At 35.3% G+C, this 22,194-nt stretch overlaps 1 protein-coding gene across 9 annotated transcripts in view; it reads right to left on the bottom strand.

Annotated features, from left to right (window-relative positions):
- Positions 1 to 22,194, bottom strand: part of LOC106867954 (N-acetylated-alpha-linked acidic dipeptidase 2) — a 670,339-nt gene that overhangs the window by 185,057 nt on the left and 463,088 nt on the right. For all 9 annotated transcript variants that reach the window (XM_089365978.1, XM_089365976.1, XM_089365974.1 and 6 more), the window contains one exon: positions 525 to 587. In XM_089365978.1, coding sequence (XP_089222104.1) covers positions 525 to 587 — 63 coding nt within the window. The remainder of the gene's footprint in view (positions 1 to 524; positions 588 to 22,194) is intronic.

The raw sequence follows: 22,194 nt of genomic DNA, 5'->3' as shown, positions 1-22,194 counted from the left end.
CTGGCTTTTGCCAACAACTCACATACTGGCACTTTTACCAGAGGATTTGACAAGTCAGATGTGCAGCATATATCTGCTTGCTGTATGCCAGAGAAACTGGAATGATGGACCAACCTTATTCCACATCATAGTCTGTGAAAAGAGTTACTCAGGGTCAACAAAATGAGCCTTTTTATCTTGCTCTCATCATTATCATTTTCTTATTTTGTTTTCTAGTTGTATTGTTCTAAGAAATAATTGCTGTTATGAAAGTGGGAGAGAAAAAGAGAAAGGGGGCAAGAGGTTGATAAAGTGAGAAACAGAGCAACTGATAATTGGATTCATGGAGAGAAAGATGAGGCAAGAGAAGTCAAAAAGAAATAAAAAGTGTGACAAGAAAAAGGAAATAAAGAACAGTGAGAGAAGAGGAAGATAGGAAAAGTAGTGTGCATGTATGTGTGAAAGAGAGAAAGAAAGACAAGATAGAGGGTGTGAGTGGGTGAAAAGGAAACAATAAGAAAAATGTGAAATAAATAGGAACTTACCGTAAATTACTTCTGATTTTCTGTTTATCTAGGTTTGCTAAAATCTTTTCAATGGGATCATACCTGGATTGAAAACAGAAATAGTTGGATTGAGAAGAGTAGAATGGATAACAAAATATGATTCAGTAATTAGAAACAAGAAGAAGAACAACAACAGCAGTGTCAACAACAACAACAATCATTGCTTTTATATCTGCCTTTTTCATGCTGGCAAAGGTTGAACAATATTTACTGAGGTAGCATTCTCAAGGCAGCGAGCTAGCAGAAATGTTAGCACACCGGGCGAAATGCATAGTAGTATTTCATCTGTCTTTACATTTTGAGTTCAAATCCACCAAGGACGACTTTGCCTTTCAACTTTTCAGAATTGATAAATTAAGTACCAGTTGCATACTGTGGTTGATCTAATCGACTGGCCCCTTCCTCCAAAATTTCAGGCCTTGTTCCTAGAGTAGAAAAGAATATTTACTGAGGTAGCATTCTATGACCGGATACCCTACCTTTTTCCAATTCTTACTTGCTTTTCAAGTATATTATTTTATCTCATTGGTCCTTGAAATTACCATGCTACAGTTGTCATCTAAATGAGTCAAAGTGAAGCAACATTTATTCACACACACTCACACGCGATGTGCTTCATTACAGTTTCTACCTATGAATTTCTCTTGTGTGACAAATTGGACAACTTGTGGTTATCGATAGGACACATTTGCTCAAGGTGCAACACAGAGAGAGATGAAACCTGAAAGCACATTGTTACAAAGCAAACTTTGTTAGCACACCAGGATGATGATGATAATTTCTAACATAGGCACAAGGTTCAGATTTAAGGGGAGGAGTAGAGTTGATTTAATCAACACCAGTATTTTGTACTTGATACTTTACTGACTCTCAAAAGATGAAAATCAAAATTGACATTTGCAGGATTTTAACTTGGAACATAAAATAACTTAATTGAATACTTTTTTTTTTTTTTCCGTCTGGAACTATAGTAATTCTGCAATTCCAATTCCCAGACGAGGACTTCATACATGATGATGATGATAATAAGAATCATTTCTACTAAAGGCACAAGGCCTGAAATTTTGTGGGAGGGGATTAGTCGATTGCATCGACCCCAGTGTTTCAATGGTACTTAATTTATTGACTCTGAAAGGATGAAAGGCAAAGTCAACCTCAGCGGAATTTGAACTCAGAACGTGAAGATGAACAAAATGCTGTTTAACATTTCACCTGGCGTGCTAATACTTCTGCCAGCTTACCACCTTAAAAGTATGTGAAAACATTAAAGACAAATACACTTAGTTATTGAATATCTTTGGTTTAGTCAGTATATAAACGCAGATATATTTTTGCTTTTTTGCCGCCTCTCACTTTGGTTCATTTTCTACAGATAAATTCCTTTTCCTCACTTTGTTAGTCACATTGTACTAAACAACTGGAGATAACATAGAGTAGTGAAGATTCCTTTGCTTTGTAGAGTACAAGGAAATCTCACTAGTGCTGGTGTTAAAAGAAAATACACTTTATACACTCTGTAATGTGGTTGGGGTTGGGAAAGGTGTCCAACCTTAGAAATCATACCAAATATAATGCAGAAGAGACATATCATTTCATGATCCACCTAGTCAACAGTTTGAGGATTTCTCCTATCACACACACTAGACAAGTATTTGTTAGAGATAATAGTATGAATATATGGATAGGACATGAGTACTAACAGAATAATGCAGCCTCTTTGTGGCTATCCACCTAATGGAATTTGCAAACAAACACCCACTTTCCTTCAAATCATACCTTGCTGTCTTGAAAAGTGAAGAATGCATTGGATAATACACTCATTGACACACTATGAATAACAATAGCTAGAACGGTCATAGCTAGAATATCTTTGATCATGAGTCTACTCAGTTGGGACTGATCCAGGACTAAAAACAAAAGTGCACTATTTCTTCAGATAACACTATCTCTACAAAGAAATTGTATAAAGTAGCCAAGTCCAAGAACTTGGTAAAACAAATATCAAAAATCTGGTTGATGGAAGCAATGACAATTATTTTAAGAATCAGTGCAGTGAGTAATTACATCAAGAATATACCAAGCGTCCATAAGCCATTGAGGAGAAATACAAATGACTGTTTACACCAGCACTAGCACATCATTTATAAGTATTGTCTCCATATATATATAACCTATTTCATTTATCTCTCTATTTCACTGCATGAACTTTTTAAAGTGTTATGCTCTTGTTTTGCTTGGTTGTTTCTTATGATTTCTTCCACATTCCAATACATTTAATAGTGTTGAATAGGAATAGAGGGAATGACTACTACTAGTAGTAGTAGTTCTGGTGGTGGTAGCAGCAGCAGCTGTCACAGTAATAGCAGTAAATAGAAGTTCTCACTTTTACAAGGAAATTCAGGCAAACCATCCAGACAATTAAGTCCACGAAATGGAAATAAGTTTACATATTCAGAAGACAGGAAGTTTCACACATTCTGGAGAAGACTCTTTGCTAGAGAAGAGAATTTTTCCTCAGAGAGGGAGTAACAACCAGCCCAAAATGCTCTTCTTATCTAAACAGAAAAATATTCTATTTTCACTATTTTATTTATCTGACTTTTAATAAAGCAGACCATCACCAATTTCTTCAGCATAAAGTGTTTTATTTTGCTGTCCACTCCAATATTATCATCATTTAACTAAACACTATCCACTCAAACCAGTGCTGGAGTTAGACTTGATGGAGTCATAAGCTATATAAAACATTTTTGGTCAATGCACTGTGGCCATGCTGGGGCCCTACCTTGAAGGGTTTTTAGGTGAATAAATTGCCCCAGTACTTATTTTTTAAAGTCTGGTACTATTTCTTTTGCCAAACTGCTAAATTATGGGGATATAAACAGACCAACATTAGTTGTCAAACAGTAGAGGGACAAACACAAACACAGATGCACACACACACCATGCACACACACACGCACACATGCACACACACACACACAGACACACACACACATATTTATATACAATGGGCTTCTTTTAGTTTTCATCTACCAAGTCCACTTACAAAGCTTTGGTTGGTCCAGGGCTACAGTTGAAGACACTGCCCAAGGCACACTGAATCTGAAACCCTGTAGTTGGGAAAAACACGTCTTGCTGGGGGTCCTTGTTAAAAAAATTATACCAGATTATCTCACAAAAATTGAAAACATATGTGAACCATTTTATTATTTCAAGACCCCTTGCTTCTTTGAAGGCTCTAAGCCATAGTTTGTTTAGCTTCTGCCTAAAACTGACACTACATTCAACCATGAATGAGAGATAATCCTGATCTAGTTACTGCTCTGGTTTAAAAAAAACAAAAAAAAAAAACAAATAAAGAATGGTTGATGTATTTGATCACAGAACAATTTACCTGATCAAATTTTGTAGGGTGAAATGTGATATTAGCTGCACTGAATTTTGAGCATATAATCCCAAACACGGGTCTTATGACACATCTGGAATTTCTTGATTTTCGACATACACTTTGTAAAAGATTAAATGTCTAGAATTGAATTTACTTGTCTCTTCTACATGAGGGATATAAACACATCTGTGTCAGTTACAGATCATTACAATATTATTAAGAAAAAAGAAAGAAGAAGAGAATAAGAATAAGTAAAGAAGTGAGAATACTGTCATGATTTCTGTCTTTATGGGATTAAAAATGTATGTTTAATTCATGATTATTTTACTTCTACAAGAAGCAAGTAAGTTTCTAAAAGTAGAATGTTGTATTGCATTATATCTTTGCAACTTTATTTATTAAAATGGCAATTATAAATGACAATTTTAGACTTTTGCTATTTCTACCAATTTTGATATTTATGAGAATAAAGAAGAAAAAATTAACATACACAAAAGCATAGAACGTTTTCAATATCATTCAGACAGCCCACAAAAGACAATATAACTGACATCAAAACAACGTAAACCATACTGTGAGCCATTCATTGTCATGATATTTAGTGAAGAATATTGAAAACCTTTCACAAGGTTTACAACAACTATACTGAGTATTATCTTGGTCATTAACTTTTCTGATGAAATCTATAACAAACAAAATCACTATACAAATCTCTGTTTTGTAGATCATGACCTGGCATACAGGTATGTCCCCTGCATCCCTCTTCAGTGGATCATTCGTAATCTTGCAGGCTCATGGGTGCTGATGCCATGTAAAAAGCAACTGTGCCAGTGCCACATAAACGCACCCATGCTGGTGCTGCATAAAAGACACCCAGCACACCATGTAAAGTGGTTGATGTTATGAAGGGCAACCAGCCATAAAAACCATGCCAACATAGACGTGAAACCTGGGTAGTTCTCCAACTGACCAGTTCCTGTCAAACCATCCAACCCATGCCAGCATGGAAAACAGATGCTAAATGATGACGGTGATGATGATGAACAACTTTACATATAGACTTCACACATTATACAAATGATACAAATATATCTCCAACAGAATAAAACAAAAGTGTTTATCTGATCTTTTAGCTCTCAAAAATACACAGTGGAGACTAGAAAGTAACTACAACATGAAACTAAATTTGTTTAGTTTTTCATGTGACTTATCTAACGAAATTACATAGACATTACACCAAAATAGCCCCGTGCTGACAAAATGAAGCTTTGTGATGTTCAGTTATGATTATTATTTTTTCTTTTACTTTCTGGCCTCATATATAGCTGAAGTCAATGTTATCTTTCATCCTTCAAAGATAAAATAGGTACCAGTAAAGTATCAAGGATCAATGATATCGATTATACTCTTTTCCAAAATATGTAGCCTAGTGTCTATGTTAGAAATTATTATTATTCATGGTTTGAGAGGCATCAAAAATTATCTTTTCTATGTGAACAAAAAAAAAGGTATATTTTGAAAAACATGCTTAAAAATGTTCAAGGCTGACAAATCCTTTTTGACAATGCTCTAATATTTCCTTAATTGTTGTTGTATCAATCCTCATTCCTTTGTAATGGCCAATGCAATATAATACCAACACACATTTGTGGAGAATAAACAAAATATGTAAGAACTTAAGGCTGGCAACAGCCAAAAGTAGCTTCTTACTTTTCTATAAATTTTCTATAAAAAAAAAATATCTCCAAAATGACTAAAACTGTAGTCAACATAATATAAAATCAATTGAAATGTTAAATCAATGAACTCTTGTGTCAAATAAGACTAAATGAAGGTAGAAAGGATTCTACAAAGAGACAAATGCTCTTAATGTAATTTTCCTTATGTGTGTGAGTAATTTCATTTACACACACATGCACACACACACACACACACACATGCACACGATCAAGCCAAAATTTCACAACTCCTCACATAGTGTCCCTTAATGGTAACTTCTGCAAATATATTATAATATTTAACCATGAATATATTATGCAGTTTCATACTTTTGGTAGCATTTTTGGGGGAACTGTAAGAAACAATTGAAAATCAATTAACATAGAAAAGATGTGCAGATCATTTGAAATACTGAAATATTATATATATATATGACTGGCTTCTCTCAGTTTTCATCTGAGGCCATAGCAGAAGACATTTGCCCAAAGTACAATGTGGTGGAATCGAATCCAAAACCACATCGTTGAGGAGCAAATCTCTTAATCACACAGCCATCCATCAATTCACCCATCTGTCTATGCATCCAACCATCCGTCTTACTTACTGCCACCACTGCCAATCATCTGACCTTCATTCTATCATACTGTGAAGAAGAGCTTTGTCACTTACAGGTCTCTAATGAGGCAGTCACTGATTCACTGCATTTCTGACCATGAGCAAGGAATTGTTTGTGTAACTTGGTGCCAAACAAATAAAGGGGCCATTTTTATTTGAAAGCTCTGTCCCCACTGCCCAGTATTCTCATTGATGGGTACATCTCTCATCAATGTACAATGGCAAAGGATATGCACGCACATCATATAAATATGACAGGTTTTGCATGGTTTCTGCTGAGCAAAAACTGCTTCAGTCGTCTGAAGCTATGTCATGAAGTGAAATCAAACCTTGAACCACATCATGGCAAAATAAATTTTATAACCACCCAGCCATTATTCTATTTCGTTATTTTGTGTTGCTGAGTATAGTGAAACAAAATTATCTAAATACAGACATTTCCTCTCATTACAGAAGCATTGCACTCCAGAAAATCTTGCCATAACATGGAATTCTATGACACAAAATGTATCTTTTCATTCATTCCATGTTCAATTGCTTCCATACAACAGGAAGTTGATGGTAAAATAAGTTTTTCATAATGGAATTTATAGAAAGATTTTCAGGAGCACAATGCTTCTGTAATGCAGGGAATGCCTGAAATATCAAGCTAATGAAGAAAATCTTAGAATTAGTGTGCGAGCCTTGCATTCCTCTTCAGTATGGTTCCTCTTCAGCACACTGGTTAATGAAATGGATGGTTGCAATGTGGCAGCTAGAGTACAATGCATACACTTTGTAACTCAGTTTGTTCATATATGACTGAAAGTAACTGGAGCAGAGGCTACTGTAATGATGGCTAAGGTGGACTTAGTAATTCAAATGGATTGGAATGAGAGAAATCTCAGTTTCAAAAGTACATGGCAACAAAATCATGGTGGTTATGTTAAAAATACATAAATTTAGCCTTATCTCACTAAAATCTATGTTTAACATACATCAAGTTTCTAACCTCTAATTAATTCTTACTTTTTTCTAAGTCATTCATCCATTAAAAGTAGAAATACGTCAGTCAAAACTACAAATAAAGATTTCACTTAGAGTATTACTACTGTTGTTCATAGGTTAATCATGTGTGAATAACTCATAATATTTTATAGAGTAATCACCATTACCATCATCATTATGTTCATCAATGGCTTAATCATAACTATTTCTGTTCTTGTTTTGTCCTGGTCAGCTTTGTTTGAACAGAACTATTGAAACACAGGCAGCCAATAAAATGTAAACATATTATGTTTCTAATTTTTTTTTTGCTTGTATTGAACTTCATTGTATGCTAGGTCTTCAACCATGGTCATCCCCTCATCATTGTAGAGCATGTAATAAGACTGTAAGGGATATTTGGTTGTTACACACACTTATATGTTCTCTATAAGGATGAATAGAACTGGAGATGATTAAAAGAGATTTGACTCCAGATTTAAACAGGTTATGTAGCCTCTTCACTCTCTTGTGTGATTTACTTGTAAAAGATTACAAGAAAGTTGTGAAAAGATGGCAGTTATCTCAAACAGAATCAGCTGGTCCAATTCAGTACTTCTGTTTTCAGATGCTACAAGATTGTTAGACAATTCTTCAGAACAGTTTTAATACATAACCAACAGCATCCTAACTTACTTTAATTCATATAATGTAACAATCTGAGGTCTAACCTCTCTTCTTGTTTTAGCCAAAACAAACTCACTAGATTATATCTTATATAACACCCCCATTCTCCATGCTGGTCCCCAACAACACCCCAACAGCAGTCATATTCTTTCATGGTATATCCATAAAACTGTCCATGTCTACATAGATTTATAAATTGCAATTTATTCTGTCCCCATGCACTGATCAATATTTCTGTTATCTGCACCCAATATTTTCTACCCCACATAGAGTGATGAATATCATCAATACTCTATATTATAAATATTCTATTGATTCTAAATTATCTCCCCCACAATCACTGACCAATACCATTATTAATCCTCATTCACATAATATCAATGTATGCTAATCAATAATCTCAAGTACACATTTAACCTTCCAGCATTTAAACCAACCATATCTGGCCCAAATATTCTACCTGGTTTATGTTCAAACTAGCCAGAGCTGACTTCTGAAACCTACCCAACAATGTTGTTCTAAAAATAAACAATCACATCATCCAAATCTCAGAACTACAAGATAAAGCATGGTTAATTCAAAACAATATGCATGAATAAGCATTATTTTTGACATAATAACGTGAATGCTAAAGGGTTAATACAAACTCTAACACCAAGAACAACCATTCTAAGCAAACAAGGGAGCCTCAACCCATTAGAAATAGCAGTTAAATTTCGCCTCACACCACATCCTAACATCTTAAAAATGAAAGACACATTCAGCAATGTTGTTCTCAATATATAGACAGTGAGGATGACTGGATTGCTTATTGTCATAGGTCTGTGCAATCGACCCCAACTTAAGGCCAACCAACAACAAAAATCACTACATATTCATATATATATATATATATATATATATATATATATATATATATATATATAATTAATATAATGTGGTAAAAATTCGATATTAATTAATATCAACTTAATACCAGGAAACTAGCACATTAAAAGAATCAGAAGGCTCTTGAAAAATTTTTTTTCGAGATCCTAAAAAGATTATAGTACTTGCGTATATAAGATTGACCAGTGACCGGTCTGTCAAAATGCTAGAAGAAGCTCACTTAAAAAAATTCTCAAATACGGATTCCGCTGAATCCGTATTTGAGAATTTTTTTAAGTGAGCTTCTTCTAGCATTTTGACAGACCGGTCACTGGTCAATCTTATATATATATATATATATATATATATATATAAGATTGCAAGCATTTGGGCCAGGTTTCCAGTTTGGAGATAACTTCCTTCCCTAGACACAAAGACTATAAAATGGGCCATGAGAAATATCATTCCTCCACTAAGTCAATGAAATACATACATATAAGGCCTATCACTTACTTACTAACCAGTCTCTCTTCCACCCATATATTACATATGCCATGAGCAGGTATTTCAATAGACATTTCCTAGGTAACCTAAATATTCTAGATAACTCAACAATCTCTAAGGACACATTCATACACCATATCTACCCTTAAAGGTTGTCAACAAGGATTTATCAGGCCATCAAGGTTGTCAACAAGGATTTATCAGGCTATCATGAGCAGATGTTAAGATTAAAAGTTATATGCATCTTTCCAGTAATGTGAACTGATTAATTGATCCTTATGTCAATGTTAACTATTTTGAGTGAATCATTATCCAACATAAGTGGAAGGAAGGTAGGAATGTATGTCTAGCTTTCAATAAAAGTCTGAAAAACTCACTTATAATATGTATTCTCTAAAGCAATGGAACAACTGAGAGTCTAGACTAATGACATTTCTATAATACAGAGGTATATTTAGAAATCCATCCTGGTAGGTAAGGTATTGCTGAGAAGTTACAATTTCAAATCCATTGCAAACATGTGTGTGTGTGTGTGTGTGTGTGTGTGTGTGTGTGTGTGTGTGCGTGTGTGCGTGTGTATGTGTGCGTGTGCATGCATGTGTGCATGAATGTGTTTGTGTGCATGCGTAGGTGTTTACAGTGTTTGTGTGCATGTGCAGAAATATGTGTGCACAAGTGCAACAGCTTATTTCGCATTAAACTATTCACAAACTGGGCACCTTCCTTGGCCACAGGGAATTTTCATCAAATTGCAAGACTAGAATAATGACCTTTCTTTAACAGAGAGGAGATCTGATAGATGAGGTTAGCAACCTCTGTATAACAGAGTTTCTATGCACAAACAATACGAAGAAACTTTCTAAAATACAATGATAAAAGTGTGAGTTCAGGTTCATGTGTGCATATGTTCTTAATGAATGTGGAGAAGAATAATGAAATTAGAAGAGTGTTTAATTAATGATTATAAGTTGAGTAAGTAGTTATTTGCAAGACCACCAGAGTAATTATACTGAGAGTTTATAAATGACAAACATCTTATATATATATATGCTTGTGTGTGTATGAGAGTGAGTTATGTCCATCCATCTGTTTGTCTGCCTATTTGCCTCTCTCTCTATCTATCTACATATCTATTATCTATCTATTTTCTATATTCATATAAACTCTTTTACTCTTTTACTTGTTTCAGTCATTTGACTGTGGCCATGCTGGAGCACCACCTTTAGTCGAGCAAATTGACCCCAGGACTTATTCTTTGTAAGCCTAGTACTTATTCTATCGGTGTCTTTTGCCGAACTGCTAAGTTACGGGGACCTAAACACATCAGCATCGGTTGTCAAGCGATGTTGGGGGGGACAAACACAGACACACAAACACACACATGCACATACATATATATATATACATATATACGGTGAGCTTCTTTCAGTTTCCGTCTACCAAATCCACTCACAAGGCTTTGGTCGGCCCAAGGCTATAGTAGAAGACACCTGCCCATGGTACCACACAGTGGGACTGAACCCGGAACCATGTGGTTTGTAAGCAAGCTACTTACCACACAGCCACTCCTATAATTTCTGTTGAAAATAGTTCAATATTGAAGAGGGCTACTTTCATATTAAGTACTCAATACATGACAGACAAGTAGAGTTATATATTTCATATATTTAAAACTGGCACAACTGTCATTTCAAACTCAGGCACTTGATAAAAACCTGAAGTTAAAACAATCATTGTGGTGGCCTGAAGTAATACCCCACCACACACACACACACAAGTATGGATGAATAAATGGTACATCTGTTGACTAATTTAATGTTTAGTAGCAAGTATGACTACCATAGAAATAGGAAGACTGTTTTCTATATAAGCGTATCTGAGCTTTCAGTCACATATATAGCTATCTTCAGTGTTGCAAACTTAAAATGAGACGTGTGTTAAGGAAGGGCATATCCTAATAAAAGTAAAATCATCTTTTTTGTTGTAATTGGTTGTTACTTTTGTGCTATAACATGTAAAGAAAAATAACGTCATACCTAGAGACAAAAGCATGATGATTATTTTTAGAATGAGTTGAAACAATTGTAGTGGTTTTAAATACGGAATCTCGTGGATTCCATTTTCCGTTTCTGATTAATTTATATACAGTCATATACACAATTACTGGCACCCCTTATCAAAAATGAGTTTTTACTGAGTTTCTCACTAAATAAGATGTCTATAAAAATGCTCTTACGGCACAAGAAAGCAAACAACAAAAGCATAAATATTACCGAAGGAGGACATCTGGCAATGTGTAATATGGTAATAAAAGTTTCAAGTATGGCTCAAAATGATTACTGATATGGGCTACGATATAAGATTACATATCATAAAAAGAGGTTATGTCATCCTGAGAAAGTTAAAAAATACAGTAACTTCTAGAAGAATGCATGGCAAGGCTACATGACATTGCTTGCACAATCTTTTTGCAACCTTCTTTTCGTCAATAAACTATTCTATCTGCGATGTCTTGACGAAGATGCAAGAGCACAGTTCTAACCTAAGGAAGAAGATTGTTGATGCTCATGCTGCTGATGATGGGTATAAGACGCTGTGTAAGAATTTCAATATGGCTAGATCAACTACTAGCAACATAACTGTGAATCATCAAGATACAGGTTTGTAGGAGAACAAGAGTGGACACAGTAGAAAGATGCTCCTTTCAGAATGAGATGAGCAGATGTTAATTAAAATAGTCACAATGATCCAAAGATAATTTCAGTGATGAAAGCCAATTTGACAGCTATTGGAGTTCCCAGAAGATGCCATTGTTGAAGAAGAAGCACTTAACAGTTCATTTGTAGTCTGAAGTTTGCGAAGGACTTTCTGAAGAAACCAAAATGTTTTTGGCACTCCGCTCTCTGACCTGAGTTATTCAGTCACAACAAAAGAACTACCATTTGGAGGAAAAGAGAAGCTTACAACCCAAAGAATATCATCCTTACCATCAAACATAGTGGGGACAGCATAATGCTGTGGAGCTGTTTTTCTGCTAAAGGCACTGGAAAATTAATTCAAACTGAAGGAACAACAAAAAAAGAGAATTATCTTGATGTTTGGAATGAAAACCTGAAGTCATCAATGAAGCAACTGGGATTAGGACACTGTTGGATTTTCATGCAGAACAATGATCCCAAGCATACATCACTTTTAATCCAAATTTGATTGAAAGAAACCAAGATAGATGTGCTCCTATGCTGGCTCAAAGTCCTGACTTAAACCCAATAGCAAATTTATGGTGGGAACAAAAGTAATGAGTGAAAACAATGAAGGCCATCTAATTTGAAGCAGCTGGAAGAATATGCGATTGAAGAAAGGGCTAAAATTCCTTCTGGTATGCGTCTGAAGCTGACAGAAAACTACACTTGCAGAGTGAAGAAGTTATCAAGCATAAAGGATACACTATTGATTGTTAATAATCATCTAATGTTGTAGAGGTACCAATAATTTCAAACCATTCAATTATTTTGTTTTTCTGATTTGCTCAAAATATTTTGTAAATTAAGACTTTGTTTGGTGTTCTTTAAATAATTGTACCTACATTGACCAAAATTATTACATATAGACACTAATTTTGGTGAGAAATTAAATAAAAGCTCATTTTTGACAAAGGGTGCCAATAATTGTGCGCATGACTGTATATATATATATATATATATATATATATATATATATATATATATTTAGATGGATGGATGGATGGATAGATAGGGCTGTTTTATGGAGTTACCTGGGGCTTCTTCACTCCCTAAACTTGCTGGCCTATGGCCTCTCTAGCAAATAGCCTCTCTGGAAATCCTCGTATTTATATGCTCATCATCATCATCATCATTAGTTCCACATTCACATTTTCATACTTGCATAGGTTGGATGGAATTTGTTGAGGCAGATTTCCAAGAGATAGATGCCCTTCCTATCAATAACCTTCACCTATTTCCAAGCAAAGCAATATTTTCCCCTTGGCCAAATGTGTTTCCACAAAAATTTTTAAAAATTACAAACTGTACAGATGACTATTTACGACAATCATCTGATATCAGGGGAGAGCCACACGCACACACATACAAATGAGCATCTTTCAGTTTCCATCTATCAAATCCACTCATTTGCCTGGTACTATAGTAAAAGAGGTCTGCCCAAGGTGCCAGGCAGTGGGATTGAACCTGAAACCATGTGGTTGGGAAGCATGCCGCTTAACCACACAGTCATACATCTACCTACAAATATACATGCATACATATACATATACTGCTGTTATCCTTTTTGTGCTGCTGAATGAGTTCAATACTTCATTTCATCAAGCATTTAACAGCACAGCAGGAATTCTCAAGGGAAGGGTAATTGTAGCGGATTGTTTAGAACTCCTTGTTACAATTGATATTCATTTTTATGCTGCTGTTGTTTTGCAGCATTAACTGGAGGATCACAACTTACATCAATACATTTCCATTTCTATTGCAAACCAAAATACCCATTCAAATAAAAAAATTTTTTTTTAAATTGCCAGCAGTCAAAAGAAATCATTCCAACAACTGGTTGATGAAAATGAAAAAGAAATGACATAAAGTTGAGGATTGCCAGAATTTCTTCTAGGAAACAAAAACCCTTGAACTGCTGAACTATTTACATTAACATTTCTTGGTAAGTCTCTTATTTGGTATGATTGTCATCCTTTACATCTATTTTTCTATGCTCACTTGGGATGGACAGGTCTCAATGTGTCATCAGCACAAACAACAACAACAAATAAACAAGGTTTTGTTTCTTTACGTCATCTATTTTTTTTTTTTTTTTTTAACTATCACATTTTAGTTCTAATAGAATCTCCTGAGGAATAAAAGATTGCCAAAACCTTTTTGACCATCCAATAACTTGCACATGATTGTTGCAAAATAATTTCTGAGTTTACATTCAGAAGTTGAAAGCAATCAGTCAGGAAAGCAATAACTAGCCCACTACAATGTATTTCAACATTAAGATGGTGTCCTGCAATGTAAGCCTTTCAGCTCACATCATTATGTTGTGTAGTCATCATGAATAAGTTTTAAAATGGTAAATGGTATAGACATCTTTTCCTTCTCAATCTTGTGTGTCCGTGTGTCCATGAGTGTATGTAAATGTATATATACTGTTGTGTCTAGGAAAAGTCATTATGCCAATGTCATTAACACACACACTGGTTCAATTTCACTCTTTTATGATTAATCAGTTGATTAAATATCCAACTAACTAATCGATTATTTGTTTAATTTGGTTAAACAGTAAGTTATTTGCTTTGTTTTTGCTTGTCAAAGTTCTTTCTTAGCTATCTGCAACCTTTTCAATAACTTACCTCTTAGTCTGTTGCAGAGACCTCATTTGTCTACATGCCTACATAGATAGGTACGTTTGTAAGCAGGCAGTCAAGTGGGTAAATAGCCAGGCAGGCAGGCAGGCAGACATGCAGGCAGGTAGGTAGGTAGGTAGGTTTTTAGGTGGTTAATTTAGTTGCATATTATTGTTAGTTACTTGGTTAGTTAATTATGTAGGCAGGTAGATAGGCGGGGAGATGGGCAAGCAAATAGGTAGGTAAGTAAGCAAGAAGATAGATAGATGGATTGGTAGGTAGGTGGTATGAACAGACATGAGCAAGCACACACACACACACAAAACACATGCACACATACACACAAAATACATGCACACACAAAAGTACACACACACACACACACACACATTCCACACACATGTATGCATACACACTCAAGCATACTTAAAGCACACATATTACAGTTGTCTGAAATTAACCCCAGTACTTGAACTTGTCTGCTCCTTATTTTATTAACCCAACACATTCTAAAAACATTGGCAGCCTTAATAATGAAAATAAATACATGAACGAATGATAATATTAACAATGTGTATGTGTATATATATATATATATATATATATATATATATATATATATATACATACATACAGAGAGAGAGAGAGAAAGAGGGAGTTAATATAGAAAGCACACTGAATATCAACCTAATTAATTTTATATCCTTACAGGGTATTGTTAATTAAGCATTGTATGTGAAATATTCATTAGCTATTTCACCTTGAAGATAATGCCCCACAATAAAAAAGGTTATTAAGTTTATCAAACATGGAAATTGATATCTGAAGGGAAAAAATAAGACGAATAATCCAACTTCAAATTAATAATCAAAATTTATCTTGAAAGCTGATGATTTCTATAGGGTACTTTTTTCAAAGAACAATGTGTTGAATACATTAATAACAGTCCTAGGAAAGTGAGCAGGGTGTAAGATTCTTTCCTATTGTTGCCTACAGCAGTAACCTTCACAATTCATTGGAATGTAATTATGATAAGGATGATGGTAATAATGATGATGACCACATACCAATGATAACAACAATAGTAATGATAGTGACAATGATAGTGTTGATGATAAAGATGAATACAATGACATCGATGATGATAATGCTGATGATGTGGTGATGATCTGATAATCATGATGACAATAATGGTGATGATGATAATGATAAAGAATGTGGGGCTCTTTACAGTTTGGTTAAGAATGAAGATGCTCATGGTCAATTTCAGAGCCCTTAGTAGAGCAAGTTGTAGAATGCTCTCATCCCACATAAAAGTATTAGTATTGATGGGTTGGTCTTATTTTCATATTTTGTTTTACCAAATCTTCAACCAATTTGAAAATAGGGTGCCATTTTTCTCCAACCCCACTTTACTGTATGTACATCTGTCTCCATATATTTGTAACCATGGCACCATCAGTGTTGTCACTGTCATAAATCACTTTCCACGCTGATATGAGTTGGACAGTTTCTCAAACCAAATCAGTTCTTATTCAGAGTCACAGTGCTTGTGATGGGTCAAAGACCACATTTCAGTGGTACATTTCCTTTCCTGCATGTTTTCTATGGCTGAACGCCTTTCCTAACACCAACAATTCATGGAGAGTATGAGTGCATTTTATTATGCTGCTAGTGTCAAAAAAGTAAATACCAATCTGCTTATGTTAATAAAATCAATTGTGTCCTTCCCAGAAATTTATAACTTTACACTATTTCAAGAAATCATTATTATTTTTTTCACTCTTGGTGGTGATTGTTGTTGTTTATCGCTCACAGTAGATCCATCATCAAAGATTTCCCAGTCATCTCAGGTACTACATCATCCAATGTTTAATTTCTCTTTTACTCTTACTTTTTTTATGATGGTAAGCTTTGATTTGAGTTATTTGGCTGCTATTTTCAGCCAGTTGAGTGACTATGTAGTGACCAAAACATCAGATGTTAATTTATTACAACTAGTTTCAGTACTTCACTGTTTTGGGCTCAAACCTACTTGATGTCACCTGCAGCTGCTATCCCAGTGGGGCCCCGGTAGGTAGGTTTGTCTTGATACCGTTAACTTTTATATCTCTAACTTTTGGTTTTCTCATTGCTGATGATGATGATGACGATGACAACAACAACGAATGATGGCAACAACCATGGTGACAACGATGATAAGGATTGTTGTTGTTCTTTGTTTTTGATGTTGTTGTAGACAAACACACTGGACAAATAGTAATTAAGACTGGCCACTGATATCCATCAAGGAAATTAAAAAAAGTCACTTTTATTAGATTTCTTAATGTGATTTCACTTTTCTGTCATAAATAAATAACCAAACAAACGTATAATCTTGCAGTCACTGCTGCTGCTGCTGCTGCTGCTGCTGCTGCTGCTGCTGATGATGATGATGATGATGATGATGATGATGATGATGATAATGACGATGATGATGATTGTTTAAAAAACTGAAACTGATGTAAAATGTGTGTAAAACGTAAAAGCCGTGAAAGAAAGTGAGGAGAATAGGGGAGAAGTAGGAGGTGAATACAATCTAATCTAATGAACTAATTAAATTTCCCTTTAGTTAAAAATTAAATAAAGATGAAGCTTAATGATTGCAAGCAATTAAGTAACAACAGCAACAATGACAACAAATGAATTAAAAACAAAGTCATGACCTCGGGAGTCAATTGATGAGAAAGAATTTGTCAATGAGAGAACAATATCTTGTTAATGCATGACTCAGAGAAATGGACTTAAAGGTGGCGTGGTAGCAGTAATTAAGTTCCGACAGGACTGTAAAGTAACAAAGCAAACTTCTTCCTGCAGGTAGCATGAACAATTAAGTGGGTTAATAGATCAGATAGCTTCCATCTTTAATTTGTCAGAGCTGGTAATTTACTACAGTCTTTTAGTTGTTCTGTATTCTTGTTACTAGTGGTGGCCATGGTGAATTCCAGAAGGCATTAGGTTAGAATATTGAAAGTTCTACCACTACATTTCACAGCATCAGATTACCCACCATCTTTTAGCTTGGTTATCTAAATCAATAAAAAGTTGACTTTTTAGTTTCTTCTTCTTCTCCTGCCCTTTCTTCTCCTCTTTCTTCTTCTCCTCCTCTTTCTGCTTCTTCTTCTTCTCCTCCTCTTTCTTCTTCTTCTTCTTCTCCTCCTCCTCTTTCTGCTTCTTCTTCTTCTTCTTCTTCTCTTTCTTCTTCTTCTTCTCTTTCTTCTTCTTCTTCTCCTCCTCCTCCTCTTTCTTCTTCTTCTTCTTCTTCTTCTTCTCTTTCTTCTTCTGTATCTGTCTTGGCATTCATATCGCTCAAAAACTGACCATACATTTTTCACTCCTTCCAAGCTCTATTATTATTGTTATTATTATTATTATTATTATTATTATTATTATTATTATCATCATCATTATCATTAATATTATTATTATTTTCATTAGCATTTTCTTTCAATTCTCTTTCCATTTCTTGCCGAGTGTCTTCTTGACACCTAGGGCAGAGAGACGTACTGTATACATTGGTAGGCCATTAAAACAAACACGCCAGACTGTTCATTGACAGAGTCATGTGATAGAGAAAAAGGGGAAGACAGAGAGAAATAGGAAAAAAATAAAATAAAGCGGGGGAAAAAGGAAAGAAAATTCACAGTGACGATGCTCTTCTCAATACATGTGACATACTAGTTAAGACATTCTTAATTACCAGTGAATCCTATGGTCTAAGAGGCCAGTACTGATCTATCTATGCTATAGGTTGCTCTCAATTAATATAAATACTACAGGTTCCAGTAATTGTTTTCTCGAAGGGTGTATGATTCTGGGAAGGCAGTCCTGAGATTAGGGACCATTAAAGGAAGAAAACTCAAACAGTATACTGTGGAAATGCACCGAATTGGGACAGTGCTTAAGGATTGTACAATGAATGATGGTAACTAGAAAACATTTACACTGTGATGACACTATGTGGGAGAAAGGAAGCAGGACAGAGTTTGACAGAAAAAAAACACTGAGTATAAGTGTTGAGTAAAATGCCAGTTAAGATGAATATAAGGATTGGGTGAAGTCAGTCGGGATTCACTCAGCATTTCACCAGAAAGGTTGACTATAATTTAGAAGGGAAGAGAGTAAGGTCCTAACTGCAAATATGGAAACAAGTTGACTGTAAATATGTAACATCTGAGTTTTTTATATAGGCATTAGAAGTATAATTGATACAGACATTAGAGGTTGAAAAACAACTGGAGAAAAGGAAGTGAGAGAAGGAGATCGGGTGAGGAAAAGAGAGAGTGAGAAAAGGAGCGAGTAAGAGAAAGGGGAGATGAAGAGAGAGAGAGAGGGTGAGGAAAAGAGAGAGAGAGGAACTAAGAAAAAGAAAATGAAGAGTGGCAATGTGAGGATGAGAAAAATTGGATGACACCAGATAGAAATGGTGAAGAAGTAAAAATACAGAGAATGAGGAGAAAAGAGAAAGAAATCAAATGAGGGAGAAAACAAGGATTCAAAAGAGAGAAAATGGGAAAAAGAGGAGAGGAATAAAAAGGAGATTAGAAGGAGCAAAGGAAGGAAACAGAAAAAGAGAGAGAAAAAGGGAGAAAGTGGGGGGGGGGGATAACACCCCCTCCTGGACAAAGAAGTCAATCCCACCCACTCAACACAAAGTTGGAGAAATATAATGCAAAGAACAGATGTTTATTTAAACTGTCATTGTTGCTTTAACAGGTGATAGCAAAGATTTGATAGACAGCTCACTAACTTCATCACAAACACTTCTGTAACTAAAACGTGACATTTAACATTCATCAATTTCTTGTTAACAGTTTCTTCCAGAGGTCAGACAAAACAAGCTTGGCATAGGTGTCATTCAACGGGAGAATGACAGGACAATGACTCCTGTTGTACTTAGCACCTCAAGTATTGAGTTTTATTTTCTCTTCCTGTTTTTATATATCATTTTCAAGTTTGCTATAACTAGCAGAAGGCGTGGTGACTCAGTCATTTGTAGAATGGTAAGTATTGGAAAAAAAAGTTTTGCAGAGAGATGTGCGTGTGTGGCGTGTCTATATATATATATATATAGGCACAGTAGTGGCTGTGCGCGGTAAGAAGCTTGCATCCCAACCACATGGTTCTGGGTTCAGTTCCCCTGTGTGACACTTAGGGCAAGTGTCTTCTGCTATAGCCTCAGGCTGACCAAAGCCTCGTGAGTGGATTTGGTAGACAGAAACTGAAAGAAGCCCGTCGTATATATATATATATATATATATATATATATATATATACATACATATATGCATGCCAGTTAAGATGAATATAAGGATTGTGTGAAGTCAGTAGGGATTCACTCAGCATTTCACAAGAAAGGTTGACTACAACTTAGGGAAGAGAGTAAGGTCCTAACTGCAAATATGGAAACAAGTTGACTGTAAATATGTAACATCTGTGCTTTTTATATAGGCATTAGAAGTATAATTGATACAGACATTAGAGCTCGAAAAACAACTGGAGAATAAGGGGTGAGAGGAGAGAGGCTGAGGAAATGAGAGAGTGAGAGAAAGAGAGAGTGTGGGAAATGGGAGAGAAAGAGAGAGTGTGAGGGAAAGCGAGAGAGGTATTTTTTAATATGCTGACCACTGACAAAATTTTTTGAAAATTTTATCCTATATTAGATGTAAATTTAACACCATTCGCTTCCAGACTGTCTCTTACTCTATGAGAATTTTCAGTCTGATCGCATGTGTCTCAAGGTGTGCTGCAAAATTTCTATCTACTTGGATATATTTGGGGTACTTAAGTGTACTCATGGCATTGCGTATGCTTGTTCCATGTGTGCAAGTAAGTATTTATTTCTTAACATATTTACCGCTTTATGAATTAACTCAGAAATCAGACCGATTCAGTGATAATGGAATTTTCAGAAATTTCTGTCAGCTTGCTTCGAGACGTGTGATTTTAGGGAAGAATTATATGTGGTTATTGATGATTTAAAGTCTATTTCTCAGCATATTTGGCACAGGAATTTTTTAATATGCTGGCCACTGATAACATTTTTTGAAAATTTTATCCTATATTAGATGTATATATATGTATATATTTGTGTGTTAGTGTCTGTGTTTGCCCTCCCACCATCGCTTGACAACTGATGTTGGTGTGTTTACGTTACCATAACTTAGTAGTTCAGCAAAAGTCACTGATAGAATAAATACCTGGCTTACAAAGAATAAGTACAGGGGTCGATTTCTTTGACTAAAAGGCATGTTCCAGCATAGCCACAGTTAAAATGACAGAAAGAAGTAAGAAAATAAAAGAATATATATATATATATATATATATATATATATAATGAACACAAATGGGTTGAGGTTCACTTCAGCTGTTTCTGACACATTTTTTACTGGTGAATAAACTGATTATACGAGGGGGTACCCAAAAGAAACTGGAATTTTGCAATGTTATTTTGTTCACTTAGTTTTAGATGTTTACACTTTTACCACCTTCAAAATATTCTCCATATGCAGCAATGCATCAGTCCAGATGCGTTTTCCACTAATCGAAGCTGTGCTGGAACTCTTGCGAAATGATGCTTTTAACGCCTCCATTATTTTTTCTTCACCTCTTCCACATCTCCAAATTCTGTAGTGCCAGCTTTCATCATTAGTGATGACCTTCAAAAGAAGGTCCAGATAAGCTTCCAGCTGTTCTTTCAGTTCCTAACACACTTTCAGTTGTGATTGCTTGTGATCTTTTGTGAGCAAGCGAGGCACACATTTTGCAGCACCTCTTTTCATTTGTAATTTCTTGCACAAAATTTGTTGACGGAAGCCTCAAGACACACCAATTATATCAACAAGTTTGTCAATTGTTCAGTGACAGCCCTCCACGATCAGTTCATGAATTTTCATGATGTTTTCATTCATTCAGGATGTTGACAGATGCCTTGACAAGGTTGGTCCTCAAGTGATAAGTGAGCACTCCTAAAGCATGGAAACCACTCATAAACTTTTGTTTTTCTTATGGTAGCATCCTTGTAAGCTGTTTGAAGCATGACGGCTGTTTCGGTTGCTGTTTTCCCCAGCAGAAAACAGAATTTCATGGAAGCACGCTGTTTCTTTATTTCAGCCATCGCAAAAATCAACGAACAGGGAGACACACTGCAAAACAAAGATGCACCACATGGCAGTACAATCTCACTTGATGCTGCCAGTTGGCTTGAATCAAATGGCTTCTAGTGGCAGAAGCCTGAACTACAGTGGGCTTGTTCCACAGAGAATGTTTCCGGTTACTTTTGGGTAGCCCCTTGTATCATGAAAAAGAAAATGTTTTTTCAAGTGAATTAAAAGATACCAAGATATGGAAAGTGTGTTAACCCTCTCATTTTAGCTGCAAGTATGAGAGCGAAGCTGTACCAAATCATAGTCAGCTATATGGGTGAGAATCATAAGTCCATCAACAGACAAAGCCACACTAAATTATTTGTATTAAATAGATGGTGAAAAATAAAG

The sequence above is a fragment of the Octopus bimaculoides genome, chromosome 18 (genome assembly GCF_046866305.1).
Source record: "Octopus bimaculoides isolate indiv1 chromosome 18, ASM4686630v1, whole genome shotgun sequence".
In the NCBI taxonomy this organism is placed as follows: domain Eukaryota; kingdom Metazoa; phylum Mollusca; class Cephalopoda; order Octopoda; family Octopodidae; genus Octopus; species Octopus bimaculoides.
The sequence above is the reverse complement of the archived record's forward strand: the minus strand, read 5'-3'. Positions and strand labels throughout refer to the sequence as shown.